At 38.7% G+C, this 17,373-nt stretch overlaps 1 protein-coding gene across 2 annotated transcripts; it reads right to left on the reverse strand.

Annotated features, from left to right (window-relative positions):
- Positions 1–1,926: 1,926 nt before the first annotated feature.
- chrnd (cholinergic receptor, nicotinic, delta (muscle)) lies at positions 1,927–12,777 on the reverse strand. 2 transcript variants are annotated; one of them, XM_034706560.1, is made up of 13 exons: positions 12,763–12,777; positions 12,425–12,575; positions 9,142–9,287; positions 8,935–8,979; positions 8,090–8,199; positions 7,218–7,373; positions 6,999–7,108; positions 5,635–5,835; positions 5,342–5,453; positions 4,143–4,257; positions 3,784–3,994; positions 3,553–3,671; positions 2,105–2,287 (listed from the first exon to the last, which is right to left on the reverse strand). In XM_034706560.1, exons 2-13 carry the CDS (start codon positions 12,480–12,482, stop codon positions 2,105–2,107), a joined length of 1,566 nt encoding a protein of 521 aa, XP_034562451.1. In that variant the 5' UTR covers positions 12,483–12,575; positions 12,763–12,777. The 2 variants fall into 2 exon arrangements, with proteins under 2 accessions (XP_034562452.1, XP_034562451.1); XM_034706561.1 differs by lacking the exon at positions 12,763–12,777 and having other exon boundaries at positions 1,927–2,287; positions 12,425–12,482.
- Between the last annotated feature and the right edge of the window lie 4,596 nt (positions 12,778–17,373).

Raw genomic sequence — 17,373 nt, forward strand, 5'->3', positions numbered from 1 at the left:
TAGGATTAGGGTTAGGATTAGGGTTAGGGTTAGGGTTAGGGTTATGATTAGGGTTAGGGTTAGGGTTAGGGTTATGATTAGGGTTAGGGTTATGATTAGGGTTAGGGTTATGATTAGGGTTATGATTAGGGTTAGGGTTATGATTAGGGTTTGGGTTATGATTAGGGTTAGGGTTATAATGAGGGTTAGGGTTAGGGTTATGATTAGGGTTAGGGTTATAATGAGGGTTAGGGTTAGGGTTAGAACCAGAACTTAACTTAAGCAAAGAGAACCAAAACCAAACTCAAGCAAACAGAACCAGAACCGAACCAGAACCAAACACAAGCGAACCGAACCAGAACCAAACCAGAACCGAATCAGAGCTGAACCGAACCAGAACCTAACCGAACCAGAACCGGACTGAACCAGAACCGAACCAGAACCGAACCAGAACCGAACCGGAACCGAACCAGAACCGAACAGAACCAGAACCGAACTGAACCAGAACCGAACCAGAACCGAACCAGAACCGAACCAGAACCGAACCAGAACCTAACCGAACCAGTACCGAACCAGGACCGCACCAGAACCGAACCGAACCAGAACCAGAACCGAACCAGAACCGAACCAGAACCGAACCAGAACCAAACCGAACCGAACCAGAACCAAACCAGAACCAAACCGAACCAAACCAGAATCGAACTCAAGAAAACAGAATCAGAACCAACTCAAGAAAACAGAACCAGAACCAAGTCAAGAAAACAGAACCAGATGTCTGGTGCATCCTGCAGTTTTAAAGAAGACTTTGATCTTTGATATTATTTCTTGATTTTCATAATTAGAATAAAAGTATTTTATTGTTTGGAAGAACTGATTCCAAAAACCAATGTTTCCCTAAAACACTCCATCACCTCATTACTGATCTGTACTTACCAGGACCAGCAGTGTTAGCTTCTTTATCCCTTCAGGCTCACACTGCAGCCTCCATGGAAAGGAACGACTCCACAGTGCTTTAGATCTTCAGATTTGACTTTAAAACCTCCCAGGACACTCAGTTTAAAAGTCAGTGTCCACACTTTAAGAGTTCAAATTTCATCTCAGCTTTGAGTTTAAGCTAACAGCGACGAGCTGAAGACACAGGTGCAGGTAATCAACCAATCAAGCTCTATTTAAAGAGCTCCTTCATACAAATCAAATCAATTCAGAAACTAAATCTGATATATCAGGAATAAACAACGAGCAGAAATGGATTTAGAAGTAGGGACCAATGAACACTAATTGAAATAAATGTATATAATAAACAACAAAGATAAATATTTCAGAAATAAGTCAATAAAATATAAATAGTTAAGAGATTAAAAAAGGTAAAGATAAAAGTCGAAGATGAATAAAAGCAATTAAATACCAATAAAAATAGTAATAATATAATTATAATTAAAGAGATAAAAATAAATGAAACAATTGAATATTAAAATAGATATAAAGGGATATTAAAAAAAACAGAATAAATACCTGGGTCTTTGATTTATTTTTAACAGTCTCAATATCTGGTTCAGCTCCTATAAAAGCATCTATATAATATAATATAATATAATATAATATAATATACATATAATATAATATAAAATAAACCATGTATTTTTTAAGATTAAGCTCCTGAAGCTGTCTCCTCCCTCTACAGTTGTGTTTTCAGAGCCCACTGCTGTAGCAGAGCAGCATTTAAACTTTATATCTATAGCATATCTAATTTATCTTATCTTAATGAACCTTACTAATGAATCCAAACTGTATAAAGCATCCCAAATTCCCTCACATCAAGAGTCTCCTCAGTTTTTTCCCAGGGGAACTCTCTCTGCCTCTAGTCTTGTAACCTGATTATAATGAATGAGGGACTGTTATTCAAACCAAAGTCAGACAGAAGAAGAAGAAAACAAAGACGTGTGCTGTTTATGTTTTTATTCAAACCACACAAATAATATCAGAATAACAGGAAACTTATTTTCACTTCAAATTAAAGTTAAAAAGTCATCAAACAAAAACAGTGTTCATTCAGAAGCAGTAAACTTCAGGGTTCAGACACCGGTACAGGCACATGGCTTTGTGTTGTAAGGGGTGTGTGTGTGTGTTACAGTAGGCGTGGGTTCTCCTCTCTGTAGTTGTATGGGTCCCCTTTGAAGGGCAGGTGTGGAGGGTGGTTACAGATTCCCATGAGGAAGATGACGATGGTGCCGAGGGTCATCACCGGGGTGACCAGGAAGAGACAGAGACGGTCCACCGTACGAGCGATCCCACTCCAGTTATCTTTCTCCTGCAAACACAGAGGTCTCTTTCTAATTCAGTGTAGAGGTGCAAACACAGAGGTCTCTTTCTAATTCAGTGTAGAGGGACAAACACAGAGGTCTCTTTCTAATTCAGTAGAGGGGCAAACACAGAGGTCTCTTTCTAATTCAGTGTAGAGGTGCAAACACAGAGGTCTCTTTCTAATTCAGTGTAGAGGGGCAAACACAGAGGTCTCTTTCTAATTCAGTGTAGAGGGACAAACACAGAGGTCTCTTTCTAATTCAGTAGAGGGACAAACACAGAGGTCTCTTTCTAGTTCAGTAGAGGGACAAACACAGAGGTCTCTTTCTAGTTCAGTAGAGGGGAAAACACAGAGGTCTCTTTCTAGTTCAGTAGAGGGACAAACACAGAGGTCTCTTTCTAGTTCAGTGTAGAGGGGCAGGAAGAATTTACCTCTGCTTTTTACATACATTTTAAAGCTCCTATGAGGAACTTTCAGCTTGGTGCCCTCTGTGGTCAAAAAGGCTGTCCTGTATTTTGTGATTCTGAAATTTTTTTTTGATTCTGAAATTTTTTTTTGGGATTCTGAAATTTTTTTTTTGATTCTGAATTTTTTTTTATGATTCTGAAATTTATTTTATGATTCTGAATTTTTTCTTTTATTTGATTCTGAAATGTATTTTGTGTTTCTGAAATTTATTTTATGATTCTGAAATATTTTTTTTTGATTCTGATTTTTTTTTTTATTCTGAAATGTATTTTATGACTCTGAAATGTATTATATGATTCTGAAATTAAATTTTTTATTCTGAATTTTTTTTTTTGATTCTGAAATTTATTTTTTGGATTCTGAAATTTATTATATGATTCTGAAATTAAATTTTTTATTCTGAATTTTTTTTTTTGATTCTGAAATTTATTTTTTTGATTCTGAAATTTATTATATGATTCTGAAATTTATTTTTTGGATTCTGAAATTTATTTTTTGGATTCTGAAATTTATTTTGCGCTTTTGAAATTTATTTTGCGCTTTTGAAATATTTATTACTATTGGCCTTCAGGGTCACTGACCTATCAGATCTGGTGATGTGATGGATCGGAGACAGACTGGACATGGATCTGGTGTAATTGGTCTGTTAGTTACAGCTGCAGACTATCACTGCCTGAGAACTTACCTCCTCACTACATGCTCTCTGTAGTCTCTACTTGTTCTCTGACATGTATCATGAATCTGTCTCTTCAAACTGAAGACAGTTAACTCCTCTACAGTCTGTATACTTGTTATCCTCTCACCTCGTTGTAGTCGTTCTTGTTGCGCATGTGTTTGATGATGTAGTTTGCTCCGTCCACGGCCGGCTTGATCTCCGTGTACAGCTGATCCGTCACGCCTCCTTCATCCTGAGGCTTCGTGACTGTACGAAAACACACAACGATACATGAGATCTTTCTTCCTGTTTCACTGCTTTGTTTTCATTTAACACATTTAATAAAGATAACACTGATCGATTGACCCGTTAGACTTACTCGCTGCATGTGTGGGTCGTGCCATCAGTCCGTGTCTCACCGACTGTCTCTCAAACATCAGATCGCTGCGGGACTTGACGCTGTAGTACTCCTCTGCTGAGGCGATGTAGCCCACTGAGCTGGACCGCCGGGGCAGTGCTCCATCCCAGCTTGGCTCCGGCTCCTCTGGCTGGGACATACGCAGGATACGGGGCAGCCGCTCCAGGAAGAACTGGACAGAGAGAACAATTCACAGAAGCAATTCTACAGTCATATGTTCTGTATTTGTGTTATTATGAGTGTGGGTGTGTGTGTGTGTGTGTGTGTGTGTGTGTGTGTGTGTGTGTGTGTGTGTGTGTGTGTGTGTGTGTGTGTGTTACCGTCTTGGTCCACTCAGACATGATGTGAGTGCTCGGTGTCCTGAAGTGAAGGTTGAGGACGACCACGCAGTTCAACACCACCACCGTCACCAACACCATGATGAACATCAAGTATCTGAAGCCGAACACACGTTTGTCCACAGTTACAATACATCATCAACAACTCACACACACTGATGCTAACACACTAACAACATACGTGACTTCCACTACAGAGTCATGTCTGTGTTTAATGCAGTGACTTCCACTACAGAGTCATTGGGAAAAAATAGAGACATGACACTGTAGTGGAAGTCACTGCATTAAAAACAGACATGTCTCTGTAGTGGAAGTCACTGCATTAAAAACAGATATGACTCTGTAGTGGAAGTCACTGCATTAAAAACAGATATGACTCTGTAGTGGAAGTCACTGCATTAAACACAGGCATGACTCTGTAGTGGAAGTCACTGCATTAAAAACAGATATGACTCTGTAGTGGAAGTCACTGCATTAAAAACAGACATGACTCTGTAGTGGAAGTCACTGCATTAAAAACAGACATGACTCTGTAGTGGAAGTCACTGCATTAAAAACAGACATGACTCTGTAGTGGAAGTCACTGCATTAAAAACAGGCATGACTCTGTAGTGGAAGTCACTGCATTAAAAACAGACATGACTCTGTAGTGGAAGTCACTGCATTAAAAACAGACATGACTCTGTAGTGGAAGTCACTGCATTATAAACAGACATGACTCTGTAGTGGAAGTCACTGCATTAAAAACAGACATGACTCTGTAGTGGAAGTCACTGCATTAAAAACAGACATGACTCTGTAGTGGAAGTCACTGCATTAAACACAGACATGACTCTGTAGTGGAAGTCACTGCATTATAAACAGACATGACTCTGTAGTGGAAGTCACTGCATTAAAAACAGACATGACTCTGTAGTGGAAGTCACTGCATTAAAAACAGACATGACTCTGTAGTGGAAGTGACTGCATTAAAAACAGACATGACTCTGTAGTGGAAGTCACTGCATTAAACACAGACATGACTCTGTAGTGGAAGTCACTGCATTATAAACAGACATGACTCTGTAGTGGAAGTCACTGCATTTCCAAATATCATTCAGCTGATGTAGGTGTACAAGTTTGTGTTTGTGTTTGTGTGTGTGCGCGTGTGTGTGTGTGAGTGTGTGTGCATGTTTACCTACTTGACAATAAGTGGGACAGACATGGACGTCTCTGGCAGTCGTTGAGAGATCAGCAGCAGGAAGACAGACTGAGCCAGCAGCACCGAGATAGACAAGGTCATCTTCTCACCACCTACACACACACACACACACACACATACACATACACACACACACACACACACACACACACACACACACACACACACACACACACACTCATGAATCCAGTGCACAGTACAGGTCTAAATATCACAACCATGTGACGAAGGGACGACTCTTGACAGAAATGATAACTCTGAATGTGCACTGACTGTCAGCGGGCAGGTAGTAGACGAGGGAGGCCAGGAAGGAGATGAGCACACAGGGGATGATGATGTTGACGATGTAGAAGAGAGGTTTGCGTTTGATGACCAGGTAGAAGGTGATGTCCTGGTGCTTGTTGCTCTCCATGGGAATGTGCTTGTAAGTGTTTTTCCTGGCCGGCCGGTGGATGATCTCCCACTCGCCGTTCTCTGTGAAACAACACAGAGGGGGAAAAGACGTGAGGTATAGATTCACTTCCCCTGAGTTAACAGGTTCAAGTATCTGAATCGTGTTTTTATGGTTTCCTCTTTGCAGGGTAAAGTTTTAACCTACAAATATGGATGCAGCAACAAACTGTGTTCACTGACAATGGTTTTTGGGAGTGATTCTGAGCCCATGCAGTGACTTCCACTACAGAGTCATGTCTGTTTGTAATGCAGTGACTTCCACTACAGAGTCATGTCTGTTTTTAATGCAGTGACTTCCACTACAGAGTCATGTCTGTTTTTAATGCAGTGACTTCCACTACAGAGTCATGTCTGTTTGTAATGCAGTGACTTCCACTTCAGAGTCATGTCTGTTTTAATGCAGTGACTTCCACTACAGAGTCATGTCTGTCTTTAATGCAGTGACTTCCACTACAGAGTCATGTCTGTCTTTAATGCAGTGACTTCCACTACAGAGTCATGTCTGTTTTTAATGCAGTCACTTCCACTACAGAGTCATGTCTGTCTTTAATGCAGTGACTTCCACTACAGAGTCATGTCTGTTTTAATGCAGTGACTTCCACTACAGAGTCATGTCTGTTTTAATGCAGTGATTTCCACTACAGAGTCATGTCTGTTTTTAATGCAGTGACTTCCACTACAGAGTCATGTCTGTCTTTAATGCAGTGACTTCCACTACAGAGTCATGTCTGCTTTAATGCAGTGATTTCCACTACAGAGTCATGTCTGTTTATAATGCAGTGACTTCCACTACAGAGTCATGTCTGTGTTTAATGCAGTGACTTCCACTACAGAGTCATGTCTGTTTTTAATGCAGTGACTTCCACTACAGAGTCATGTCTGTTTTTAATGCAGTGACTTCCACTACAGAGTCATGTCTGTTTATAATGCAGTGACTTCCACTACAGAGTCATGTCTGTTTTAATGCAGTGACTTCCACTACAGAGTCATGTCTGTGTTTAATGCAGTGACTTCCACTACAGAGTCATGTCTGTTTTAATGCAGTGACTTCCACTACAGAGTCATGTCTGTTTTTAATGCAGTGACTTCCACTACAGAGTCATGTCTGTTTTAATGCAGTGTCTTTCTTCATCAAAGTTCTGAACTCTAATGAAGACAGGCCTTTAACAGACATTTCTACTTACCAGTGAAGCCTTCAGGGTCGATGATGATCCACTCCACTGTGTATTTGTCATCATCACTTGCCTCCTCCTTCAGCAGCATCCTGATCTCTTTGGCGTTGTAGGTCAGAGAGCTGCAGACGAACACATAGAAGGAGGTTATGTATTGCTTTGTTTGGCATGCTGTGATGGTTACATATTGTTTCTCGTATTTCAAAATGTTTTCTGGTTTGAGTTTCTCACACGAATTTGAGTGAGCAGTTCTGCCAGTCAAAGGGGAAGTAGTTGACGTTGATAGAGCAGGAGGAGCGGAAGATGGCGGGAGGTAACCAGTAGCAGAGACCGCTGTAATCCACCAGAACATTGCAGTAGTAAGCCACCTCGAACTGAGCGTCGTTACTGAGAGAGAGAGAGTGAGAGAGAGAGAGAGAGAGAGAGAGAGAGAGAGAGAGAGAGGGCAGGGAGGATTCACTGTTAGAGTGTAGCCTGAAATGAAAGGTGAAGAGCAACAACCAGGACTGAGGTGTTTAAAGGATAAGATCACTTTGGTGCATGTTTATAAAAACAAGAAACTCAAGTTAAACCAAAACTTTTTTTTTCTTCTCTGGCCTACTGCTAACTAAATGTTTTAGGGTGTCAATTTTTTTTTGTGAGATTAAAGCCTGAATTCTGAGAAATAAGTCAGAATTTATTAAATACGATTTTAATGCTCGACAGCCCTCCGAAAATTCTGATTTTGGTCTGTTAATTCTGACTTTAATCTGAGAAATCTGACTTTAATCTGAGAATTCTGACTCTAATCTCAGAAATCTGACTTTAATCTCAGAAATCTGACTTTAATCTGAGATTTCTGACTTTAATCTGACAATTCTGACTCTAATCTCAGAAATCTGACTTTTTTTCTTAGAATTCTCAGATTGAAGTCAGAATTTAAAAACAGAAAATGCACCTTAAGAAATTGTTATTTGCTCTTCATCTCTCCAAATAGTGTTTCATCCAGTGGCCCTCTTCCATAAGTTAGCGACCACAAAAGAAAATATCATCATGAACAGACCTCTTGCCGTACATGAATATTTTATGGTTTTTCTCTGTAAATGAATGAATCTGAATCTCACTTGTTCTCCAGCACGATCTCTGGCAGCCACACCATGCTGGACGGGAGACGGAGCATCTCGATGCCGTCAAACTCCGTCACATTCCACGACAGCCGGTAGTCGGTCCACGACTAGAAAGACGCAGGTAGACATTTAGTGGAGGTAAAGAACTCAGGTAAAGGACTCAGGTAAAGAACTCAGGTAAAGGACTCAGGTAAAGAACTCAGGTAAAGGATTCAGGTAAAGAACTCAGGTAAAGAACTCAGGTAAAGAACTCAGGTAAAGAACTCAGGTAAAGGACTCAGGTAAAGAACTCAGGTAAAGAACTCAGGTAAAGAACTCAGGTAAAGAACTCAGGTAAAGAACTCAGGTAAAGAACTCAGGTAAAGAACTCAGGTAAAGAACTCAGGTAAAGGACTCAGGTAAAGGACTCAGGTAAAGAACTCAGGTAAAGAACTCGGGTAAAGGACTCAGATAAAGAACTCAGGTAAAGAACTCAGGTAAAGGACTCAGGTAAAGAACTCAGGTAAAGAACTCGGGTAAATAACTCAGGTAAAGAACTCAGGTAAAGAACTCAGGTAAAGAACTCAGATAAAGAACTCAGGTAAAGGACTCAGGTAAAGAACTCGGGTAAAGGACTCAGGTAAAGAACTCAGGTAATGAACTCTGGTAAAGGACTCAGGTAAAGGACTCAGGTAAAGAACTCGGGTAAAGGACTCAGGTAAAGAACTCAGGTAATGAACTCTGGTAAAGGACTTAGGTAAAGAACTCAGGTAAAGAACTCAGGTAAAGGACTCAGGTAAAGGACTCAGGTAAAGGACTCAGGTACAAACTTTAAATGGAGAGATTAAACGTCCTTTACTCACATGATCGATCCATACGTTCGTCAGGAGCGTCTCGTCGACCTCTTTCTATGAAATAAGAGCAAAACAGTTCAAATTTCAACCATGTGAAGATGGCTTCATAACAGCTCCATCAAAGCAAAGACAGTCAATGTCAAATGTCAAAAGTTGATATTTTTGTGTATTTCATGGAATAGTGTTGTTTCCTCTGTTAGCTTGGATCACTCGTACCAGGGAGATGAGGTTAGAGAGTGTGAGAGCGAGGTAAACGTCCACGGCGTCCTGCTGCCTCTCCACAGGCCGCAGCTCTTTAATATATCCTTTTTCTTTGAACAGGTAGTGGATCAGACGCTCCTCCTCGTTCCTGCCCCAGCACCCTGAAAACACACACATTCAACACTGATTAAAGCTCCTGTCAGAAACTTTGTTTGTGTCGAATTTGGCGCCCCCCTGTGGACAAAGTGATAACTACATCTCTTTGCTGATCTTTCTACTTGTGTGAATAATGTTTTAAGGCGTTAAGTCTCAGTGAAATGTATACCTCACATTAAATCTTTGCTTTGGAGAAAGTAAGAAAGGGTTTTTTTTCTGCATCTGGCCTGACACCTACCCCCTCACGGCGGTTACAGACGCTACATATCAGAATACAGAAACTGGACTTGTTTCTGATAGTCTTGTTTGCTTTTGTAGGTCATAAAAAAGGCATTGCTGTAAATTTTGGTTTGTTTCATAACCAGTGAAAAATTCCTCACAGTAGCTTTAAACTATGACACCCCACACAATACTTCTTTTAAGCACATAGGAACTATGATTTTATGAATATTTAAAAATTAATTTCTTTAAAAAGTACGACTTTGTTCTCCTAAAAAAAATATGTTATTTTTCCCCATGAAAATAATGGCTTTAATCTTGAAAAAAAATAAATGTAGGACTATATTCTTGTAAAATCAGGACATTTTTTTATTCAATGAAGTGTTTTATTTTTGTAGTAAAATCTTTAAAATGAATGACTTAATTCCTGATTAATTACAACCTTTTTTCTAAGAAATTTAGGATTTTATTCTTCAAAAATAATGTTGTATTTTTCTAGTTAATTCATGACTTTATTCTTTAAAAAATTCGGACTATTTTCCATAAATGTATCACTTCATTCCTGAAATCTTGATTTAATTTCCCTTTTTTAATTTTTGTATTTAACATCTTTTAATTTGGGACACAATCAGAGCAAAATACAATGATATGAATTCAAAATACACAATGCCAGTCTTTTTCCCCCCTAACAATACAATTAACATTGTCTCTGCATTCAAAGAAAATTATAATAAAATAATCAGATACATTGTTATAAATAGAGTTAATTTCCCTTTTAATGTGACCCTTTAACTCAACTGTGCATCGCTCCTATTTCACCCAACAAATACTTTTTGCCCCATTAAAACATTCACAGGTTTAAAGCTCCTGTAAGTAACTTTAAGGTTACATCACTTTTGGCGCCCCCTTTAGGACAAAGTAGGCTATATTGTGTAAATTGTCTTTTCACATAAAAAAAATCATTAAAAGAAGACTCATGTGCATCTCACAACAGATGTTTAGTGTGTGAAGTCTTGAGAAAGGTGCTGTTGATACCCTAATCAGACCCTGATCCTACGGCAGGGTGATCATAGAGTGACTGTACAGAAATAATCAGCCTCATCACAAAGGTCTCATTTCCTTCTGTATCTCACAGAGAGCCTCCTGGATCAGTTTCATGTGTTAGTCTGTTTTATCACAGGCTGAAAACTCCTCACAGGAGCTTTAAGGTCCCAAATAAATCCAGTTTTAGAGTTTTCACCTCTGAATCCAGTGTTTGTGTATTTCCCAGTGACAGAAATATACTGTAAATAAAGAGTAGCAAGGCACACACACACACACACACACACACACACACACACACACACACACACACACACACACACACACACACACTCACATACTACCAGGAAAACAAACATGGCCTGAGAGTGTGTGAATACTTTCATGCCGGTCATATTTCAGGGTTTGATGGCAGCTGCTCGGTGACTACAGCTGGTGTTCACTCACTGCAGCTGACAGACGTTTACTCTCCTGTTTTCCATTTATCCTGTTTTTATTTTCATTAAAACGTCTTATTAAAATAACTTTTACACTACTATAACTCTACCATTAATGAGAGAGTGTTTTCATAATGTATCGCTGTTTAAAAAAATCATCATTTCATCGGTTTGATGTGGTCAGATAGTATTTGGAGGCCCAGGCTGGTCTGCTTTGACTGATTGTTTACTCCAAATATTAACCACAGTGTGAGAAAACTACTGCATATTTACATTTAACACATTAAAACAGCTGAATGTTTGTGAACCAGAGAGGGACAATGTATAGTGAGTGCGGGATAATACTAAATACAAACCCAAAAGATTGAGATTTGACCCTGATGTGAAGAAACATTTAAAAAATGTATGTCAAACTCTGACAAAGGAGAAAGCTCTTTTATCTACTTACTTTGTTATTCATTCTTTTTATCAAGTTGTATTTTTTTTTTAAACTTATTTTGGCTGTCAGGATTATTACTGTTCATTTTATTTTATTTATTTACTCTATTTTATTATATATATATATATATATATATACTTCTCATTTTATTTCATTTACTTAATTTTATTTTATTGTATATGTATTTCTCATTTTATTTCTTTTTTTATTTCTTATATTTTATTATACATACTTCTCCTTTTATTTCATTTTAATTATTTTATGTTATTATATATACTTTCATTTTATTTTATTGTATATGTATTTCTCCATTTTTTAATTGAATTTATTATTTATACTTCTCCTTTATTTCCTTTTACTGAGGCTGTATTTTAAAAAATATTTATTTTCTTATTTTAGGGGTACTGTCTGTAAAATGCAATGTTAAAATTACTAAAAAAAATATATTTACAAAAACACTAAATTGATGTCAAATGTTCCTTAAGTCAACGTTTAAGAGCTAGAACTGTGAGTTTTATGAGGCTTTTATAAAAGACTGAGAAAAACATGAAATATTTACATCTGAGAAAGTGAAAACTGAGACTTCCTGTCATGTTTAGTGTTTAAAAAAGGACAGAAAAGAAATAATCTGACATGCAAATGGTTATATTTACATTTTTGTAATAAGACTAGACGCCTTTAAAGACTTTTAGAAAGTGAGAAAGCTGCAAACACCGGTTTTATTGTTTGAAGCTGAAACAAAGGATTTCCTTTTCATTAAAAATGGAGGTAAAGTATTAAAACACTTTGACTTTAAAGCTGAAATAGAATAATCCAGGTTTTATTCACAGCTTACAGTAAATATCTGCTGCTGTAACCCTTCATTTATCAGAACAGGCCTTTACAAACACATACAGGCCGACCTGTAGCTCATGTGAAAACTGACACATCTCACAAAGCGTCCTGTAAGTTTGGACCACAAGTAAAATCAGCAGGTGAGGTTTTTAAAACCACAGCAGTGACTCACCAGCTGAGAGCAGAGAGAGCAGGAACACGGAGACCAAACCTGCAGCCTGGAGCTTCATGGCTGACCAAAAGCTGCTGCTGCTGCCGAGAAGTGAGGCGTCCTTTTACCCACCGACCTTCTGCCAAAGCCCTGAAGGAGTGACAGGCAGCAGCTGCAGAAACACAGAGCACAGAAAATAGAAGAGAGGAGGGAGAGAGAGCAGCCGGCTGACTCTCTGAGCAGGAGGGTCACATAACATCACACAAAGGCCTGACACTGGGATTAAGATATTTCTCTATTTATACGAGAAGTTTTTAACAGTAAAAATGTCTTTGCGTCTATTATTAGAACTGTTGAACCTTTTTCTGAGAGATCATTGAGGAGGAACTTTCTCTGCAATGATACCGAGTCAAAGGGCAGACTGATAAATATTAAAATCTACAAACAGAGGAGATATGAGGTAAAGGTTAAAAAAACAAGAGGGTAAAATGTCTCAAATAAAGACTCAAAATATTTCAGTGAGACTTGAGAAAACAGTCAGCTGAGAGCTCAACAAAACTAAGTTAAGTTAATTTTGTATTTTTACTTTATAAAAACTTTTACATTAAAAAAAAACTTTCCCTTTAATTTTATTTCCCCATTTTAAAGGAATGCAAATTTTATATATGAGCAAATTCCTCTAATGGCAATGGTAAAAAGTCAAGAGTTATTTTAGTATTATTTTATTAGTTTATTTTTAATCATTATTATTTTAATCATTGTTTTAACATTTATTTATCTTATTTATAAAAAATAATTATTTATGTATCTATTTATTTCTTGTATTATCTGATCTTGTTAAAGGGGACATATCACGCTTTTTTCATCAATATATATATTGGTCTAAGAGGTCCCCAAAACATGTCTTTAAAGTTTATGCTCAAAAAAACACTTTGAAATCAGATTTTGGTCTGCCTGAAAAACCCTCTTCTTCAGCCCTCCTCAGAACAGTCTGTTTTCTCTCTGACCACGCCCCCTCAGGAAGTGGATGTGCCTCGGCTCTCCAGCACGTTGATCTAATGTTTACATGTTGGCTGAATATACACGGCTGCTCAGAGATCGCGTTACTTCAACCCTCTGAATCTGATCCTGACGGAGAGGCGCCTGCAGCGGGACCTTTCTGAACCATTGGTCACAGATTTAGTGTTTCTTGTTGTTTTATTTGTCAGTATGTAGACGTGTGTCTTGGTACACAGCTACAGCTACAGCTACAGCTACAGCTACAGCTATGAACATATAGCTATGTGGCTATGCTAATAAGCGCTAGCACTTATCCATGACAAATAAAAATCATCCACTAGATCTTCAAATCTGCAGACGTGGGGAGTAAAACCGACCTTTGTGTTTATTAAGACAGACTACAACTAGCATGCCTCCCTCCTAAGCTCCTTGTTAGCACACATGTGTGCAGGTAATGAAAAACAGAGGAGGGGTTGAGTTGTATTTTATACAGTCTATGGGCTGAACAAGCTCCGAGCTCTGACTCCGTGACAGACCGGATATTGTTGTTACGTAACAAAAACACTGAAGTCTGAAACGGCTGGTTTCACACACATTTACAGAAAGGTGGAGAAATCAGAACAGGGGCAGAATGGATTCTTTTCATTCTCGGGGGGTTTGTAGACAGGGACACATATTTCAGGTAAAGAACCATTAAAAAGTCAATTTTGCATGATATGTCACCTTTAACTCTTCCTTATTTTTAACTTTTCTTTCCACTCTTACTTATTTGATTCATTTTACTGGACTACACTCGTCTTTTTGAACCAGGCTGTAAACATGTTTATTTCTGCTGTAAAGATCGTCTTCTTTGAATGGGTGTGTATGTGGTTTCCTGTGTTTCTGCAGCCAGCCTCTAGTGGACGCTCGAGGAACTGCAGTTTTTAGCACTTCCGCATGAGCTTCGTATTTGGAGACTGGAGGTTGCCGCTTGATATTAACTGAAAGGCATGTAAATTAACTCTTAAATTATGGATTTTTGACAGTTTGAAAATAAGCGCAGAGGCTCGCTACTGCCACCTACAGGACAGGAGTGGATCGGCGGTGAAATTTTGGCATGGAAGTGAAAGGCAAGGCAAGGCAAGGCAGCTTTATTTGTATAGCGCATTTCATCCACGAGGGCAACTCAATGTGCTTTACATTAAAACATTAAAAGCATTGGAGACATTCAGACAGGCATAAAAGAACATAATTAAAATGACAAATATAATAAAACAGAAAAGAAAAGGAAAATTAAAAATATATTAAAAATTACATTAAAATTTTAATTTAAAGTGAGTTAAAATAATCTAAGATAGGAAGGCAGTGGTAAATAAAAAGGTCTTAGTCTTTGATTTAAAAGAGGTGAGAGTTGGAGCAGACCTGCAGCTTTCAGGGAGTGTGTTCCAGATATGTGGTGCAGAATGACTAAACGCTGCTTCACCATGTTTCCTTCTGACTCTAGGGACTGAAAGCAGACCAGTACCTGATGACCTCAGAGGTCCAGGTGGTTCATAAAGTAGCAGCAGATCAGCCTAAACCATTCAGGTCTTTATAAACCATCAGCAGGATTTTAAAGTCTATTCTCTGACAGACAGGAAGCCAGTGTAGAGATCTAAGAACTGGAGTGATGTGGTCTACTTTGTTGGTCCTTGTTAGGACTCGAGCAGCAGCATTCTGTATGAGCTGCAGCCATCTGATGGACTTTTTAGGGAGTCCTGTAAAGACCCCGTTACAGTAGTCTAGTCTGCTAAAGATAAATGCATGGAGGAGTTTTTCTGCATCCTGCTGAGACATGAGTCCTTTAATCCTTGATATATTCTTAAGGTGATACTAGGCGGACTTTGTCATTGTCTTAATGTGGCTGCTGAAATTAAGGTCTGAGTCTAAGACTACACCAAGGTTTCTGACTTGGTTTGAACATTTCATCTGTGCAGATTGGAGCTGAGCAGTAACCTTTAACCTTTCTTCTTCCAAAAACAATCATTTCAGTTTCTTCTTTGTTTAACTGAAGAAAGTTCTGTCTCTCATCCAGTCATTGATTTGTTCAATGCATTTACTCAGTGTTTGTATGGGACTATAATCCCCTGGTGATATGGTGATGTAAACACTTCTAAAATACTCAACTCAACTTTATTTATAAAGCACCTTTCATACATAAAAACATGCAGCCTCGTTTCTCAATCGGCTCACACTGTGAGGGGGGGGGGGGTTCATAACGCGGCAATTTCAAAGATATTGAGATTACGAGACGTCCAATGAGAGGCACAGCTGACCTGATTGACAGGCAGGAACACTGTAGCTGTTGGCGAGGAGGCTCAAAGCCCGCCTCTTTACGTCATAATCGCTCGACAGCAGCAATATGGCCGCCGCCGACGTTTGGCTTCAAAACAGAGCTTCAGAAACAGAGGGGTGACGTCACGGATACTACGTCCATATTCTATAGTCTACAAGTTTTACCTTAAAGCAGGGGTGTCCAAACTTTTTTCAAAGAGGGCAACATTTGATGTTGTCAGAATACCTCAGGGCCAGAGGCTCCTACTGAGACTTAGCAATCATAACAGTTCTATATGAAATCTGTAGTTAATAACATTTATTTTAATTTTTATCTCAATAAATCAGTAGTTAAGTAGTCCTCAGTTCTTCACGTAAACATTGGCAAACTTCTTCTGGAGGAAAATATTGTCTCATTATTTTTCTATGGCAGGATCATGATCTGGATTTCATCACACTTCTGTTTCATGTTGTTTTTAAGACTTTTCTGACCAGCAGACGACATTTAAGAACAAAATAATTCTTGTCCTGTGTTCTGAACAATTTTTATGCACCAAATTTTGCCTTTTCTGCACAATTTCATAATTTTGATCTTGTCTTGTGTCCTCTTTTGTGTCTTCTGAACTTTTAGTGTTCATCAAGAACATTTTCACATCAAGATAAAAACAGTAATTTGAAAACCTGTCAGCTTTAAGAGTTCTTGTGTTTCTTCTTTATTGCTGTCTTGAAGAATTCCCAGAGCTTTGGCTTTAGACAGGGAGTCCATATGAAGCTTTTTGAGCTGTTTCTGGATTGACTTTAGTTTTTGTTTGTGCGCTTGAAGGAAACTGCAAATGTTCTGTTGATTCAGAATGTGATTCATTTCTGTGCTATAAATAACACATTTTAAGATGGAAGCTTGGGGCCATAAATAAATGGACCATGGGCCGCTATTGGCCCCCGGGCCGTACTTTGGACATGCCTGCCTCAAAGGTGACATATCACGCTTTTTTCATCAACATATATTGGTCTAAGAGGTCCCCAAAACATGTCTTTAAAGTTTATTCTCAAAAAAACACTTTGAAATCAGATTTTGGTCTGCCTGAAAAACCCTCTTCTTCAGTCCTCCTCAGAACAGTCTGTTTTCTCTCTGACCACGCCCCCTCAGGAAGTGGATGTTCCTCGGCTGTCCAGCACGTTGATCTAATGTTTACATGTTGGCTGAATATACACGGCTGCTTGGAGATCACGTTACTTCAACCCTCTGAATCTGATCCAGAATCTGATCCTGACGGAGAGGCGCCTGCAGCAGGACCTTTCTGAACCATTGGTCACAGATTTAGTGTTTCTTGTTGTTTTATTTGTCAGTATGTAGACGTGTGTATTGGTACACAGCTACAGCTACAGCTATGAACATGTAGCTATGTGGCTATGCTAATTAGCACTAGCACTTATCCATGATAAATAAAAATCATCCACTAGATCTTCAAATCTGCAGACGTGGGGAGTAAAAGCGACCTTTGTGTTTATTAAGACAGCCTACAACTAGCATGCCTCCCTCCTAAGCTCCTTGTTAGCACACATGTGTGCAGGGAATGAAAAACAGAGGAGGGGTTGAGTTGTATTTTATACAGTCTATGGGCTGAACAAGCTCCGAGCTCTGACTTCCTGTTACAGACCGGATATTGTTGTTACGTAAC

The sequence above is a fragment of the Notolabrus celidotus genome, chromosome 17, assembly GCF_009762535.1.
Source record: "Notolabrus celidotus isolate fNotCel1 chromosome 17, fNotCel1.pri, whole genome shotgun sequence".
In the NCBI taxonomy this organism is placed as follows: domain Eukaryota; kingdom Metazoa; phylum Chordata; class Actinopteri; order Labriformes; family Labridae; genus Notolabrus; species Notolabrus celidotus.